The 16,776-nt window shown below is 35.7% G+C and overlaps 1 protein-coding gene across 5 annotated transcripts in view; it reads right to left on the bottom strand.

Annotated features, from left to right (window-relative positions):
• Positions 1-16,416, bottom strand: part of LOC126825380 (non-neuronal cytoplasmic intermediate filament protein) — a 191,938-nt gene extending 175,522 nt beyond the window's left edge. For 3 of the 5 annotated variants that reach the window (XM_050554987.2, XM_050554986.2, XM_050554991.2), the window contains exon 1: positions 16,322-16,416. In XM_050554987.2, the coding sequence (XP_050410944.1) occupies positions 16,322-16,380 (59 nt within the window). In that variant the 5' untranslated portion in view covers positions 16,381-16,416. Of the gene's footprint in view, positions 1-1,202; positions 1,317-14,770; positions 14,880-16,321 lie in introns of those variants that run through there. The other 2 variants (XM_050554990.2, XM_050554988.2) reach the window with 2 other exon arrangements.
• Positions 16,417-16,776: the final 360 nt, after the last annotated feature.

Genomic DNA, 16,776 nt, shown 5'->3' with positions numbered 1-16,776 from the left:
AAATGAGCTAAATCGCTCATATTTTGGGCCTAGAAATTGGCACAAATGGGTCGCAACACATGAATATGAATTTTCATAAACTGTTTTACATTCAATCGTTCCATTTTACTGTGAATTGTCATCAGTTATGTTCGGCGAAATACGCCAGAAGTCTCCACCGAAAGACAGTTTCTAGCGTCTGGTTATTCCAGTCAACACCGATAGTATATATTGTGCATGCTCTCCAAATAAGAATATGGCATCACCGTTTGACATGACTTGTGGAATATGTCTAGCCTCATTCTTTGAACACCTTGTTTCAAATGGCGCTGAAACGCATTATGGTACACGATTCGTGTACGGCAATGGTAAAATGTTTATTTTGTCTTAAATATTGGATATCAGAAGCCCATCTTTTCCAGGTAAGACCACAACACCAATGCTGATTTAAATTGCAAAAAAATTTGTGTTTTCAATGTCGAAGATTTTGGATGATATTGAGTTACGGACTTAGCTACTTTAAATCATTAACTGCCAATCATATTTAAATCCATTGGAAATCAAAAGTATCCAATAGTCTAGAGAGTTGATCCTAGTCTTGTCATGTTAATAAATGTCTAATTAATAATATACGTTTAAGTTTATTAAGACCTAAGGAAAGACCTGCAATAGGCAGATTTAGCTCACATTGCATTTTTAAGGTAATTATTTTTAGCTAATTGATTTCTATTAAAGCAAAGAGTGTACTAATAGTTACTGATCCAAGATATGATTCTATTTAGCTTTGGGAACTTTAATCTGATAAGAATGTTATTTTCTATAATGTGACCATGCAGTAGATTTTTTTTTTAAAAGGCTACAATACAATGCTCATTATCAAACTCAATCAAGAAATTCACATAATGAACATTTACATTAAGTTTGAACATTCTACCTCAATTAGACACAGAGATATTTTGAGAAAAAAGGCTTGACTTGCAAACGGATGAATGAACCCATTTGAAGTGCCCCTCCTTTTTTCGAAAGACAGGGACAATAAAATGCTGCAAAAATGTTGTTTTCATAAAATAAATGCAAGTCAAACTTCTACTGGTGTAATATGTATGGGGGTTTTAGTTAAAATTTGGCTACTAAAAGTAAAAAAATCAGATTATATTTTTCCATTTACCATCTAGCACAAAAAGCAAAGTAACAGAATAGCCACTGTTAAGAGATTATCATACCTAGTTTGATCCATAAACCTAATTGGGTGATTAAAAGTACATAATAATCCAATGTTAATTGAAGACTGAAAACCTTAGCTACATTCTTGTTCTCTGTCTGAGTCTAAGGTCATAAATTCACTATCAAACTATACAATTAAAGCTTTATCCTATGTCAAAGCTTTTAGTACACTAAAATCGTATTCTTGAATAAGGACGGCATATAAAGGACATAACCACTAGCAACTGTTGTCACTATAGTAAACAAATATAGAATGAGTGTTTTGTGTCAAATGATATACAGATAGTCCCCCATTAGCGACCTAAAGCTATTTTTTATCCATTATATCCATACCTTTATTTTAATAAATAACAATAGCTTATGTTTACTGTCTAGCTAAAAGATAGTATATAAACAGAAAAATCATTTACTACAGGTATGCTGGTTAATCCTCTAGATTTACTGTTATCTATTCCTGTGTCATTTAAATCTACAAAAAGTTCTCAGGGTTCTTTAAATTTTCGCTTGGATTAACTCTAATCCAAAGTCAATTTTTTAAAACTTTTATATTAGATTAATTACTTATCTCATGTCAGTCTTCTTACTAAGTTTGTGTATGCATTTCAGTGTTGAGTTGTAAAAAAAGATTTTAGAAATGTTATTACTAAGTTTATTATTCTTTTTTACCGGTACCCCTTATTTCTCCGAGTTTGCTTTAGATATTGATTATTTGTTATAATCTTGAGAAAAAAGTGTCTAAACTTGCTTGAAATTGTAAAAAAAAATTATAATTTTCAAAATCCCGTCCCTTTTTTCTCCTACTCCTGATATCTTGGACTTCTGTACAATGGTTTCATACACAAGACTACCGATTAGACTCTCTATAGAAGAAATTTACGAAAAAAATATTAGGTGGACTTTTCGAGAAAAAGGCGTCTACACATTGCTTAAAATCATAAAAAACCTTACTTTTCCCAGTCCCATAACTTTTTATACGCTCACATTTTCATGTGGACGTATTAATGCTGTCACCCCTGTCCGGACATTCGGGGGTCACCCAAAGATCTCGGTTCCTTTTGATATTGGCATGTATCGGACCATAACTTCATGGATTATGGCCCTTGATTGTTATTGTACGAAAAATCTCGTTTTTAGCTTGTGGACACTCTAGAGGTCACAATTTTGATCCGATTTTGATGAAACTTTAAGTGCATGTTTATATGAAAAAGATCTTGGTTCCTTTCGATATTTGCACATATCGGATCTTAACTTTCTAAATTATGGCCACTGATTGTACGAAAAATCACATTTTTAGCTTGTGGTCCCTCTAGAAGTAGAAGTCACAATTATTTAAAAAAATGTTTAAATATATCACTGTTACATCGAAATGTTGGTCAAGTTCAAATTTCGTGAAAATCGGACCAAAACTGCCAAACAAAATGCCAGGCCCTCGTACGCAAATAGTATATCAAGGTTGTGGATCACCGAGAACTACTGTGAATCTGTGCATGGTCCTTATAGAAAACTATGTATGGGGCGTAATCTGTACATCTATCGAAAGAGAATTAATTTCTTGATTATTACTCGGCATTACCGCGTTAAAATTGTAAATAAGTTGCGTTAAGTAACAAAGGTGAGAAACTGTCAAGAGAGGTGATGTAATTAACGCTAGGGGTGTGTTAATTAACCGACCGATAAAAAAATGAATGTCAATGGTGTGTATTGTTTAATTGGCGTGTTTTCTCGCTAGTTGCAATAACTGCACCAAAAGGAGTATAATCAAGGACCAAAAGGCTTTATCGGAGACGTGCCTGTCAAATCAAAATCCGGGAAGTAAAACTGTTTCACTGTGCGATTTATCATCCGAACATGTGTTTTATGCCGGTCTTTAACAGATCTTTATATAGCAAGTTTCTCTGATGTGTCATTTGTATTTGTAGAAGACCCGTACATGTTTTATAGTGCCACGCTACTTATAAATAAATTTGCATTTAATGAAATAAAAATATGGGCCTTGGACTATCGTACGGAAAGGTGAATACAATGTCGTCAGATATAAACAAGAGCATCGCTAACGCTGCAATATACATCCACATTCCTGCTTTGATTGATATGGTTCTTTTTAAAATGAAGAGAATGAAATATGAAATGGCTGTAATATGACAAGAGGGAAAGATAAAATGGCTAGGCGTTGGGTTTGTTTTGCCACATTTACAGACAAAACATTAACAAAAAAGTGGGTGTGACACTGTCCCAGGGTGTTGGGGCATGCACCAACACCAATAGCTGCCGTCCTTAGGGTATAAAGAATAAGTTTACCAAGTTCCAAGATAAACCATTCAGAAGTGTGGCCTTCGGGCGCTAAAGCAAAAATTGGGCGTGGCTCTGCCCCTGGGGGTCGGGTCATTCACCAAAATCAATAGTTGACACCCTTAGGCTATAAGGAATACATATGCCGAGTACCAAGTTGATCCATTCAGAAGTGCGACCTGTAAACAATAAACACAAAAATTGGGCATGGCTCTGCCCCTGGGGGTAGGGATATGCAGTTTTCGTCCTTAGGCTATAAGGAATACATATCCCAAGTTCAAAGACGATCCATTAAGAATTGTGGCCTGTAGGCAACACACAGAGACCCAAAGAAACGAGAGCATTCCAGCTTTGATTAATATGGTACTATTTAAAATGAAGAGAATGAAAAATGAAATATGATCAGAGGCAAAGAAGGCTAAGCTTTTGGTTTGTTTTGCCAAATTTACAGAGAAAGTACTAACAAAAAAAGTGGGTGTGACACTGCCCTAGGAGGTCGGGGCAAGCATCAAAATAAATAGTTGCTGTCTTTACGGTATAAGAAATAAATATGCGAAGTTCCAAGATGATTCATTCAGAATTGCAGCCTGTAGACGATAAATACAAAAAATGGGTGTGGCTCTGCCCTTGTGGGTTGGATATGGAAACAATATAAATAGGGACTATCCTGTTATTGAAATGACAACATCAATAGTTGCCGTCCTTAGGGTAAAAGGAATAAGTATACCAAGTTCCAAGGTAATCCATTCAGAATTATGGCCTTTCGGCGCTAAAGGCAAAAATTGGACGTGGCTCTGCCCCTGGGGGTCGGGGCATTCACCAAAATCAACAGTTGACCCCCTTAGGCTATAAGGAATACATATGCCAAGTACCAAGTTGATCCATTCAAAATTATGTCCTGTCAACGATAAACACAAAAATTGGGCGTGGCTCTGCCCCTGGGGGTCGGGACATGCAGATGTCATCCTTAGGCTACAGGCTATAAGGAATACATATCCTTAGACAATCAATTAAGAATCGTGGCCTGTAGGCAACTCACAGAGACACAAAGAAAAAATGGGTGTGGCTCTGCCAATGGCTGTTGGGCAATCACCAAAAAACAACAGGGGGCATCCTTAAGGTAGAAGGAATAGGTATGCAAAGTTTCAAAAGGATCTTTTAAAGGAGCTAAATCGCTAACATTTGGGACCTAGAAATTCACAAAAGTGGGTTGCAACGCATATAATACTGTAATATGAATGTATATAAACTGATTTACATTTAATGGTTTCCGTTTTTACTCCAATTTCAAATCAGTTATGTTCGGCGAAATAAGTCAGCAATCTCAATTGAGTGCAAATTTCTAGCGTCTAGTTATTCTAGTCTACATAACTCCATTTGATTTGGTGCAATGTGTCTAGCCTCGTCTCTCAAGTCTCTCAATACAACTGGGGCTGAAGCGCATTATGGTACACGATTCGTGTACCAATGTTAAAAAAAAATTATTTTATCTTAAATATCAGATATCAGAAGCTCATCTTTTCCCGGTAAGTTTACATCATCAATGTTGATTTAAATTGACCAATAATTCGTGTTTTCGATGTCGAAGATTTTGGAGGATTTTGAGTTACGGACTTAGGTCCTTTAAGAATTGTGGCCTGTAGGCGACACAAAAGGCAGAGAAACATTGGGTGTGGCTCTGTCCCAGGGGGTCGGGCATGCACCAAAAATAATAGAGGTCAGCCTTAGGGTAAAAGGAATAAGTATAAAAAAAAGTTTTCAAGACGATCGATTGTAGGCTGTAAGTGACATACAGACACACAAAAAGAAAATGGGCGTGGCTGTCCCTGGGGACTGGGCATTCACCACAAACAATAGGGATGTTCCTTAGGATAGAAAGGAATAAGTATGCAAAGTTTCAAGGTGATACGCTAAGAAATGCGGTCTATAGATGACAAATAAATAAATACAAGAAATGGGCGTGGCTCTGTCACTGGGGGTCGGCATGCACCAAAAACAATAGGGATCATCCTTAGGGTATAAGGAATTCATACAAAATTTTGGCGACACACAAAAAGAAAATGGGTGTGCCTCCGTCCCTGGGGGATGGGCATGCACCCCAAACGATAGGGATGTTCCTTAGGGTACAAAGAATAAGTATGCAAAGTTTCAATATGATACATTAAGAAATGCAGCCTGTAGATGACAAAGAAATACAAAAAATGGGTGTGGCTCTGCCCCTGGGGGTCAGGCATACACCAAAGTGATCATCTTTAGGGTATAAGGAATAAGAATGTAAAGTTTGAAGAATTGTGGCCTGTAGGCGACACACAGACACACAAAGACCCATACATACACAGGGGCGACAGCAATATACGTCCACACTATGAATGTGGATGTATAAAAATTGGCGTGGCTCTGCCCCTGGGGGTTGGGCAATCACCAAAAAACAATAGGGGTTATCCTTAGCGTATTAGGAATAAGTATGGAAAGTTTCAAAAGGATCTGTTAAGAATTGTGGCCCGTAGGCGAAACACAAGACACACAAACATTTGGTGTGGCTCTGTCCCATGCACCAAAAATAATAGAGGTCAGCCTTAGGCTATAGTATAAGGAGTAAGTATAAAAAAAGTTTTCAAGACAATCGATTAAGATGTCACACAGACACACAAAAAGAAAATGGACCTGGCTCTGGCCTTGGGGTTGGGCATTCACCACAAACAATAGGAATGTTCTTTAGGATAGAAGGAATAAGTATGCAAAGTTTCAAGGTGATATGTTAAGAAATGCGGTCTGTAGATGACAAACAAATAAATACAAGAAATGGGCGTGGCTCTGCCAATGGGGGTCGGGGCATGGACCAAAAACAATAGGGATCATCTATAGGGTACTGTATAAGGAATCCATATGAAAAATTTCCAAGTGAATCCAAGACGATCGATTAAGAATTGTGGCCTGCAGGAGACACACAAAAAGAAAATGGGTGTGGCTCTGCCCCTGGGGGTTCGACATGCACCCCAAACGATAGGGATGTTCCTTTGGGTACAAAGAATAAGTATGCAAAGTTTCAAGGTGATACGTTAAGAAATGCGGCCTGTAGACGACAAAATGGCATGTTCACGGTCACCGTAGGAAAGGGGCGTATGGTGTATAATTTTGCAGGATCAGACAACATTATTCTGATCTATATTCAGTAGTTGGTAGCACGGAAGTGAATAAATGTATGGGCTGGCAAGGCAAGCTCTTATATCAGCACAATTTAAAACCAAAGCAGTGGCTCTTCTAAAAAAAAACAGCGGCTTCCAAGCAGGATACGCCCACATTTTGTAAGAGATGGATAGAGAACACGCTAAAAACAAACAGGATTTTTTGTACAATCAGAGGCAATAATCCAGAAAGTTATGGTCTGAAATGCGCAAATATCAAAAGGGACTGAGATCTTTGGGATATAAAGATATGATTTAAGTTTCATCAGAATCAGACAAAAATTGTGACCCCTAGAGGGTTGACAACCTTCGTATTGCATACTTTTACACAATTTGCGAACAAAAAGCGGGCATTTTGTTGGGCAGTTTCATTTCCATTTTCCTGAAATTCGCATTCAACCTTCATTATGGTGGAATGGTGCAATATTTAAAATCGAAAAAAAAATAGTGATCTCTAGAGAATCCGCAAGTTAAAAATGCCATTTTTCAAACAATCAGGGGCCATAATCAAGGAAGTTAAGTTCAGGTATCCGCGATTATCAAAAGGATCCATGATCTTAGTGTGTAATGGAGATATATTTACACATTTTTTTTAAATCAGGTAAAAATTGTGACCTCTACAAGGACCACAAGCTAAAAACGTGATTTTTCGTACAATCAAGGGCCATAATTCAGGAAGTTACTATCCGATATGCCGAATATCGAAAGGAACCAAGATCTTTGGGTTATTAACTTACATTTCAAGTTTCATAAAAATCAAAAGAAAAATGTGACCTCTAGAGGGTCCACAACATCGATATACCATATTTTTACATTATTTGAGTACGAGGGGCGGCCATTTTGTCTGTCAGCTTTGGTGCGATATTTACAAAATTCAAACTCAACTATCCTTAGGGTGTAATGGTGATATATTCAAACGTTTTTTTAAATCGGATAAAAATTATGACCTCTATAGGGTCCACAAGCTAAAAACGTGATTTTTCGTACAATCAGGGGCCATAATTCAGGAAGTTACGGTCAGATATGCGCGAATATCGAAAGGAACCAAGATCTTTGGGTTATTAACTTACATTTCAAGTTTCATAAAAATCAAAAGAAAATTGTGACCTCTAGACGGTCCACAACATTGATATACCATATTTTTACATTATTTGAGTACGAGGGGCGGCCATTTTGTCTGTCATCTTTGGTCCGATATTTACAAAATTCAAACTCAACTATCCTTAGGGTGTAATGGTGATATATTCAAACGTTTTTTTTAAATCGGATAAAAATTATGACCTCTATAGGGTCCACAAGCTAAAAACCTGATTTTTCGTACAATCAGGGGCCATAATTCAGGAAGTTATGGTCAGATATGCGCGAATATAGAAAGGAAATGAGATCTTTGGGTTATAAACTTACATTTCAAGTTATATTCATATTTTTTTTATGACTTTTACATATTGAATTTTAAACTCGAGTTATGAACAACACGACAAAGTGAGTTTAGTAGGGGAATTTTTATGAGGATCCAAATGAAACAAAACTTGATCACATAACTTTAGTTTATGAGGATGCATATTTAAAGTAATTTGTACATTTTGTGTATTATAAATGGATTTCAAAAAGTAAACATAAGTGTTTGTGTTTTAATTTGTACATTGTTTTATACAGATAGAATCTTAACTAATCCTAATAATTGTTGCAAATAAATAGGAGTTGGGGGTTTTGTTTCTAGGAACATTTCATTCATTACCATATCATATTCATATAAAACGATTTATTCTGTGTAAATTGCAACTGTGTAGTTGAGATCATAAAGTCTGTCTTTGAGTTAAGTGGCGTGACAGCTTGCAGGTGATATGGTGTAGTGTTGTTTGTCCAACCTCATGGATTTTCTCTGTTGAAGTAAAATTGTACAATATGTTATTTGACAAATGCAACATTTTATCCCAATTTTTGGTGTTTTTAATTCATTTCTCCTGTTTTTACTTTGCTTGTTGCGGTCATTTTTATTTTTTGTTTTGTTCGTAGGAAGGTTGCTAGTTGTGGGTAACATTCAAATATTGTTTCAACCCCTGCAATGAGCGAGCTATAGCATCTCAAACTTTGGTTTTCATTCAATTTAATTTTCAAATAGTGTTGGGTATCCGGTAAGTGACTAAGTACCAAGGTATCATTAGCAGTAGAAACTTAAAACTCTTGTGTGTAGGAGGCACCTGTGTGGTCCTACTAATGTCCAAAAATTTGTCTGTCCAAATCAATTATTGTCCAAATAGCAGATCATCCAAATTTGTTTCCAAAATTGTCCTTTTTTTGCTTATTTTTCTATTAAAATATATTTTTCCAATTTTTGAGATCGGTATGAACTGAATCAATCTAATATTGTCACCCCCTGCATGGTGCTCTCGCCGACACTCTTAAATGCAACTTCATCTATAAGTAGCGTGACTATATGGTACGCAGTATAAACACCAGGTAGTCGTAAGAATAGAAGACAAGTCTCGAAAAATGATTACGTGTTTCTTTGATCTGTTGTAAGGGATTTAAATTTAGTGAAAGGCTAAAGTAATTTTAGTTTTAATATACTATTCAAAAAAAGTAGGGGATATTTGATTTTGGGGGCATAATACTAAAATATGCAAATGACTACGAAAAAAGTCACTATAGAACCTAACAGAAGAAACATTTCCAGTTACATGTGACGCCCAAACGCACCAATAGCTACCGCATGGAATGCAGGTGATGCTTGGGATCATCATGGGGGTCCAACCCAAGATTTGCACGACTCTGACTTTGAATGTTACAGTCATTGTGGCATTGAATTCCAGGGTGGAAACATCAGTTTAATTGTTTTAGTGATCAGAAAACAAATTTTGATATGCGTCGGCTTACCCAAAATGAAAGATTACGTGCCCTTGGCATGCTACAGATCGGCACAACACAGGCGGTTGTGGCGCGGACGATGAATGTTTCTCAGTCTGTCATAAGCAGGCTATGGTCCAGATACCGTGATACACAATCTGTACAGGACAGACCACACTCAGGTCGACCAAGGGCGACAACTCAAGCCCAGGATCGATTTATCCGTACCTTGGCCTTGAGAAATCGTGTCATCACAGCAAATCAGATCAGCGCTCGTCTTCAAACAGACACTGGTGTGAGAGTGAGTGGCCAGACGATTCGGAATCGACTGCATAGGGGTCACCTTCGCGCCCGACGTCCTCGCGTGATCCCTTGTTTGAGAGATCATCACATTCAGGCAAGACGTCATTGGTGTAGGGATCGTCAACACTGGGATAATCGACGCTGGAGCAATGTGATGTTTTCAGATGAGTCAAGGTTCACTGTTGATTTTTTGGACAGACGTAAGAGGGTGTGGCGTCGTCGAAACGAGCGCTTCCAAGACGTTAACGTCATCAGACATGAGTCAATTACTGTAGAATCTGCCATAGTCCTTTTTACAACCCAGGTAAGAAACAATACATTCATGCATTAAAACGCCCACACGTGTAGTAAATATAGAAATGACGAAACCAATAGTTTTTCATCAATTGCTCGATTTTATATTTGTAAACTTGCTTTTCGAAACAGATTCGTTAGTCTGATATCAATGGAGGCTTATAAAAATGGATGGACCGGAAAGGATAAATTTTGAATTTGTCAGAGCATTTGATCAGTGGTGTCTTAAAAAGATTTGTGGTGTCTTTTCTGTTTTGAGGATGAATTAAATCATGTGGCTGTGAAGTAATTTATCCTAAAAACATTGTTTTGTTATTTGCATTCATTCTCTCCATAATGTGAACTTTTGGACAGTCAAGGCGATAAAATAATATTTTTGTGTACTAAATAAGTACATATTAAACATTTATTTTCATTTTTAATTAACAAACATATGAATAAGAATGATATAAAATATTTGGCTAAAACTTTCTGAATTGGCTAATAAAATTTTAATTTGGCTAAAAATTTGTCTAAAGGTTTTAAGAGTCTACGGCGGTAACTGCGGTTCCCTGGTAAGGAATAGAGTTTAGTCTTTTGGATAGGACGAAATACTGAGGCTCTGTGTACATGTTGGCGTGCATGTAAAAGAACCCTGACAGAATTCGTAATAAGAGTATGTTGTTGCACCGCAGTCCAGGCAAAATAGTCCTCATAGCCCACTGCATTGAGCACATGTGTATGTCCATCTTCATTAGCCCGGTTGGTGCAGAAAAGTAAGACGTTAATCCTCGTTTCATTTAATTTCCTGGTAAGTGCCACCAATTAGTTTTAAATTAAATTTTGAAACATAAATCAGTGTCATACATGTATGTTACAGCAGAGTTTAACAAGTGCGACATAAACGTTTCACAGCTATGGTAAGGCAACCAGGGGAACAGACTGACATACAAATTGCATTTTGTGTAAGTGTGACAGAGAGTTGTTAATGTAAGGGCCAAGGGCCCTAGTGACACCTTAAGCGATGGGCCCTATGCAAGCCTTCTCCGACCCTGGGGTGAGCCAGAACATTATTCATTGCACATTTTTCATAATACATGTATATATATCTACATGTAAGCTTGTAGGCTCTCCACTTAAAAAGTTACTCCCAAGAACTGTTTGCGCATTCTTTGCCAAGGCTACGTAAGGTGCTATGGTTTTGAACAATCATTATACAAACGATCTGAAATCATCTGCAAGTAATCCTCATACCATGAAATAAAAATATTGTTGATGTCAAGAAAAACAATCAAACTACTAAAATTCATCAATAATTGAAATGTCCATATAATGTCAGTCTAAATATTAAAATTCATTTGACAATAAATATAAAACAATTAAAATTTAAAGTAGTCGACTGAAAATTCAAATAACTGACAGATTAAACATTTAAAAAGCAAAGATTCCACTTAAAAAATAAATTGTGAATATTTCACATAGTTTCTCTTTCAATGTTTTTAATTTTTAACCTAGCAATGCATATTCTTACATATGGAAAACTGACTACATGTATTTACACATGTAAAAATGCTAACTTATAAGATTTATTCCTTAAATACTGTAGTTTGATTTTGTTCTTTTTCTACTATTACTTTTCATTTATTGATATATTTTTTTATATTAAAGCAGATTATATTTTATATTCAGATAAGTTTCGTAAACATTTTGACATTTCATAATTTTTAATACTGGATCTAAACGAGACCATAGCAGAAGTACCATGCCTGGTCTCACTACTGACAGTCCCGATACACATTGTCACCAACTTCTTTTATTTAAGGCAATAGCATGGGCTGTATTAATGCTACCAGACATCGACTATTAGCCTTACATGTTGCAATTACATGATTAATATTGGTAACTAATTCAAGCAGTAAGACCTTTTAGTTATTATATGTGTCATATAACCACAAATAACATTAACAATAAGTCTAAATTTCACTTAAATCTGTCATTCTTCAAAGACAAGTCTTTACTGAAATGCCAACCTGTAGACGGTAAAGACAGAATGTTATGGCGGTAAAGACATAGTTTAGTGCTTGGATGTCATAATTATAAGTACACATTTGTATGGTCTAAGCCCTGGGTTTAGTGATGTATTTGCTGTATATTCTCAATAATTTATGCTTATTAAATTAATGACAAACTTTGACAGTTATTGTAATGTCGGTAAAGACTCTCCAAAAGTGCGACATTTAGCTTTCAGAACTTTAAAATTCATGTTCTGTCATTTCATCACATCTTCTGGCTAAGGCTTTATGCCAGAGGGACACTCAAAACATACTAGCACTTTGAAGTTAAAAAAGCACCCTCTATATGGAAAGACCTAGTGGATTATCTCCCTTTAAAAAATAGGTATACGGTAAAGACACTGAATTTCAAATTTTACGTTCAAAGTTTGATGCCACATAAAAATTTACCTTTGGTTAAACTTTACATATTGTATGTTTAATATTAAAGCTCAGTGCTCCATGTTTTAAACCATTTAAATATTTGTTGATTTGAATGTCATATTTAATATTGAAAATATGTTTTTTCTCTCTCTATATAAAAATTTTGTCATGTCGGTAGGGACATTTAAGGATGTTTTTTCCACAGAAGTAAATCATATATTGGTTGTAGAATGAAAATAGTATGTGCCCTCCAAACCTAACTATATTTCACATATTCTGTGTAAGATTTATTACCATCAGATCATTAAATGTGACAAAATATTGTGTTGACTGTTTTGACTCCATTTTGTGAAAAACACCCATTTATACTTCAGTGGTACGCACGATAATATATAAACAAATTAAATCCACAATAAAGACAAATATATAAATAATTGCAGCCCGACTATGGTACGAAGTATAAAACACGTAGTATTCACCAAGAAATGAATTACGTATAAGAACAAACAAATGTAACTACAGCACATATAAATCCATGTATAAAGACCTACACTTAACAAAGACCGATCTGCCGTAAAACACACGGTCGAACAAGAAATCGCAGAATAAATTGGATTTAACACCTACGCGTCAGATAAAGCCTGTTGGTCCTTGATAAAACACCTTTGGTGCAGTTATAACACGCTTTCGAGAAAACTCACCAAACAAAGAATACACACCGTGTCAGTCGTTGTTAACTGGCTTATGATATCATAGTTATTAAGTATAATGTATCACCCATCCTATGAATTCTTGTACCAGTAGTTATGAACTGTAATTTACATGTTGAATACCTTGAAATTATATTTTAAAATAGTAACTTTACATGGTTAATGAATTTTAATTTATATGTTGAATAATTTTAAATCATATTTTGTTTTACTTTCATACAACAGTGATATTAAATTGTGTTTTTGGAATTTTGTCATTAAATTGTGTTTTTGGAATTTTGTCACACACGTAACGTTACTGTGTAATACAAATCAAACACTTGTATTTTCAATTATAATTATATTGCCCAGACTCAAATGAATATCTTGAAGAAATATAATTAATGTGTCAGTTTAATCTGTAATTAAAACTTAAATAGATTTTTGGTAATCATCAGATCCATCAAAAAGAAATGTTTTACCAAATCCTTACGTGTGACATGAAATTTTCAATTATCTACAAAAAAAATAAAAATATAATTTTCTTTTATGTACTTTTTACCTAATAAATTTTACACATAACTCCATTTGAGTTTGTTTGGAAAAGATAATTTGTGTTCTGGACATCTTTCATAAAATATGGTAACCAGCGGCTGCCAGGCAGGATATGCCCACATTTTCGAGAGATGGATAGAGAACAAGCTAAAGAGAAAGTGATTTTTCCTACAATCAAGGGGCATAATTCAGGAAATTACAATTCGATATGCGCAAAAATATCGAAAGGAACCAAGATCTTTCTGTTATAAACTTACATTTCAAGTTTCAACAAAATCGGATAAAAATTGTGACCTCTATAGGGTCCACAACCTTTATATACCATATTTTTAGGCTATTTGAGAACGAAGGGTGGCCATTTTGTCTGTCAGTTTGGGCCGATTTTCACGAAATTCGAACTCGGCTGTCCTTAGGGTGTAACGGTGATATAATAATACGTTTTTTTAAATCGGATAAAAATTATGACCTCTATAGAGTCCACAAGCTAAAAACGTGATTTTTCGTACCATCAGGGGCCATAATTCAGGAAGTTACGGTCCGATATGAAAATGTGGGCGTATAAAAACAGGTATTTTGGGTAATCCAGTTCCGTCATGAAATTTTTTGATGAAATTTGTGTATCATCAATGACATTTTGATATTTTAAAATGGTAATGAATATGTTCTTTTGGAAATATAAGTGTTTTGAGTTATTTTTATATATCTAATTTAAAGCATGTCAGGACCACTTTCTGATGAGTCGCCCTATTCAAACATTATGAGACGAAATATACGCTCCTATTAAACATTCTACCTCAACTAGTAGGAGAGTTTTTGTGTTCCAACGTCTCGACCAATCAAATTGCCTATTGCTCTGCTTACCTCGAGCAGAAAATGCTTATTATCGAACTTAGCCCAGGTATTCATGTGATGAAACTATACTGATTTAATTAGAACCAAAGTTACCGGGTCCCAAAGCATCAATTTAATCAAATAGCTTATCTCTGCTTACCCTAAGCCCTATTAAAGCAGAAAATGCTCATCTTCGAACTACATCAATTCACCAAATAAATGCCTACACCAAATTTGAACATTCTAATACACTTAGGAGGGTTATTGTGTTCCAAAGTCTCCACCAATTAAACTGCTTATCACTCTGCTTACCTGGAGTCAAAAATGCCCATTATCGAACTTAGTCAAGGAATTGATGCCATGAAACTATACACAAAGTTATACTACTAGGAAGAATAAATATACCCATCTTCGAACTCTGACGAGGCATTCAGTCATTCAGAATCACCTAATAAACACTGACACCAAGTTTGAACATTCTACTTCTGTGACAAAAATAATTTTGATGGGCAGACAGGCAGACAGACTCATATAATAATAATGGTCCCCTACTTTCTTCGATAGGTGGGGGACAATTACTATTAATAATATGAACTGTAGCATAGACAGGAACCGCTATGTGTCGGAATCTGTCTTCTTGAATCTTAGTGTCTTGTTATTTGAGTCTAAATAGTCAACAAACAAAATGGCATCTATCGAAAAAACATATCTCCTAAGAAAGCACAATACTAGATCTTTGTACGATCTGGAAAATATCTTTCGTTAGGGTTAGGTTTACAAATTACATGTCAAACATACAAATTGAAGCTGTTAAAACAGTGGATTGTTGGTAAAACTATTCTGAAGGGTTAGGGTCAGAAGGCCATCTTTTCCCGGTAAGATCACAACATCAATGTTGATTTAAAGTAGCTAAGTCTCTAACTCAATATAATCAAAAATCTTCGACATTGAAAACACGATTTATTTGTCGGTTTAAATCAACATTGATGTTGTGATCTATACCGGGAAAAGATGGCCTTCTGATATCCAATATTTAAGACAAAATACACATTTTACAATTGGTACACGAATCGTGTACCATAATGCGTTTCAGCCCTATTTGTAATAGGGGACTCGAAAAACGAGGCTAGGCATATTCCACAAGTCATATGATATGTCAAACGGTGACGCTATATTCCTATCTGGAGAGCAAGCCCAATAAATAATATGGGCGTAGACAGGAATAACCAGACGCTAGAGATTGAAATTCGATTGAGAATACTGGCGTATTTCGCCGAACCCAATTGATTAAAAATTACAGTAAAAACAGAAACGTTTGAATGTAAATGTAAATCAATTTACATAACATTCATTATGGTGTGCGTTGCGACTCATTTGTATCAATTTCTAGGTTCCAAATATTAGCGACTTAAATTAGCTCCTTTAAACCCACAAATAATTCGTGTTTTCAGTGTCGAAGATTTTGGATGATATTTAGTTAGAGACTTAGCTACTTTAAATTTTAATAGATAGCTAACTTGTTTGCATTATGTCAAACTCAAAAGCTACCCGTGGCCGTACTGTAGTTACTTTAGTAGGCCTAACGTAAATTGTATCGGCTCCGGTGGTACCAGTGCAGCCAAATTACAGATATATTAATTTGAAATCTCACACTTTTCATACTGTCGATAATTATTAGTTTCTTTGCAAGCAAAACGCAATCTATTCATACCTCTCAAGAACAGAATCGCCTCTTCTCACAAATTTGTTTTTGCGTTGCCAGGGCCGCATTCGGCTCGTCCAAATGTTCAACAATGGTTCATCTAGGTCTCGACCATGCGCACCGAACACAAATTGGCAACCTATTCGCCTAGCGGCAGATTCGACCGATCAAGCTGGCAACCTTTTCGTTGGTAACCTATTCAGAATAAATACCAGAATCGCCCAAACTCATTTATATTTATCAACCAATAAAATCCAACGTTACATGTATTATGAAAGTAGAATATATAAAACCGTACACTATACTTCGATCCCCAATGTAAATCCGTCGGCTTTTCGGGTAGAATTCGTGGAACAAGCTTTATTTTGGAGATTTTGATGTTGACATTTTTTCCCAGGTTCGAATACAGGATGTCAGCAGAGCCTCGTCTAAGGATTTGGTCGTGCGCGGCAATGTCGGGCGAA

The sequence above is a fragment of the Patella vulgata genome, chromosome 6 (assembly GCF_932274485.2).
Source record: "Patella vulgata chromosome 6, xgPatVulg1.2, whole genome shotgun sequence".
Taxonomy (NCBI): domain Eukaryota; kingdom Metazoa; phylum Mollusca; class Gastropoda; family Patellidae; genus Patella; species Patella vulgata.
Note: the sequence above shows the minus strand (reverse complement) of the source record. Positions and strands in the feature narration are given on the sequence as shown.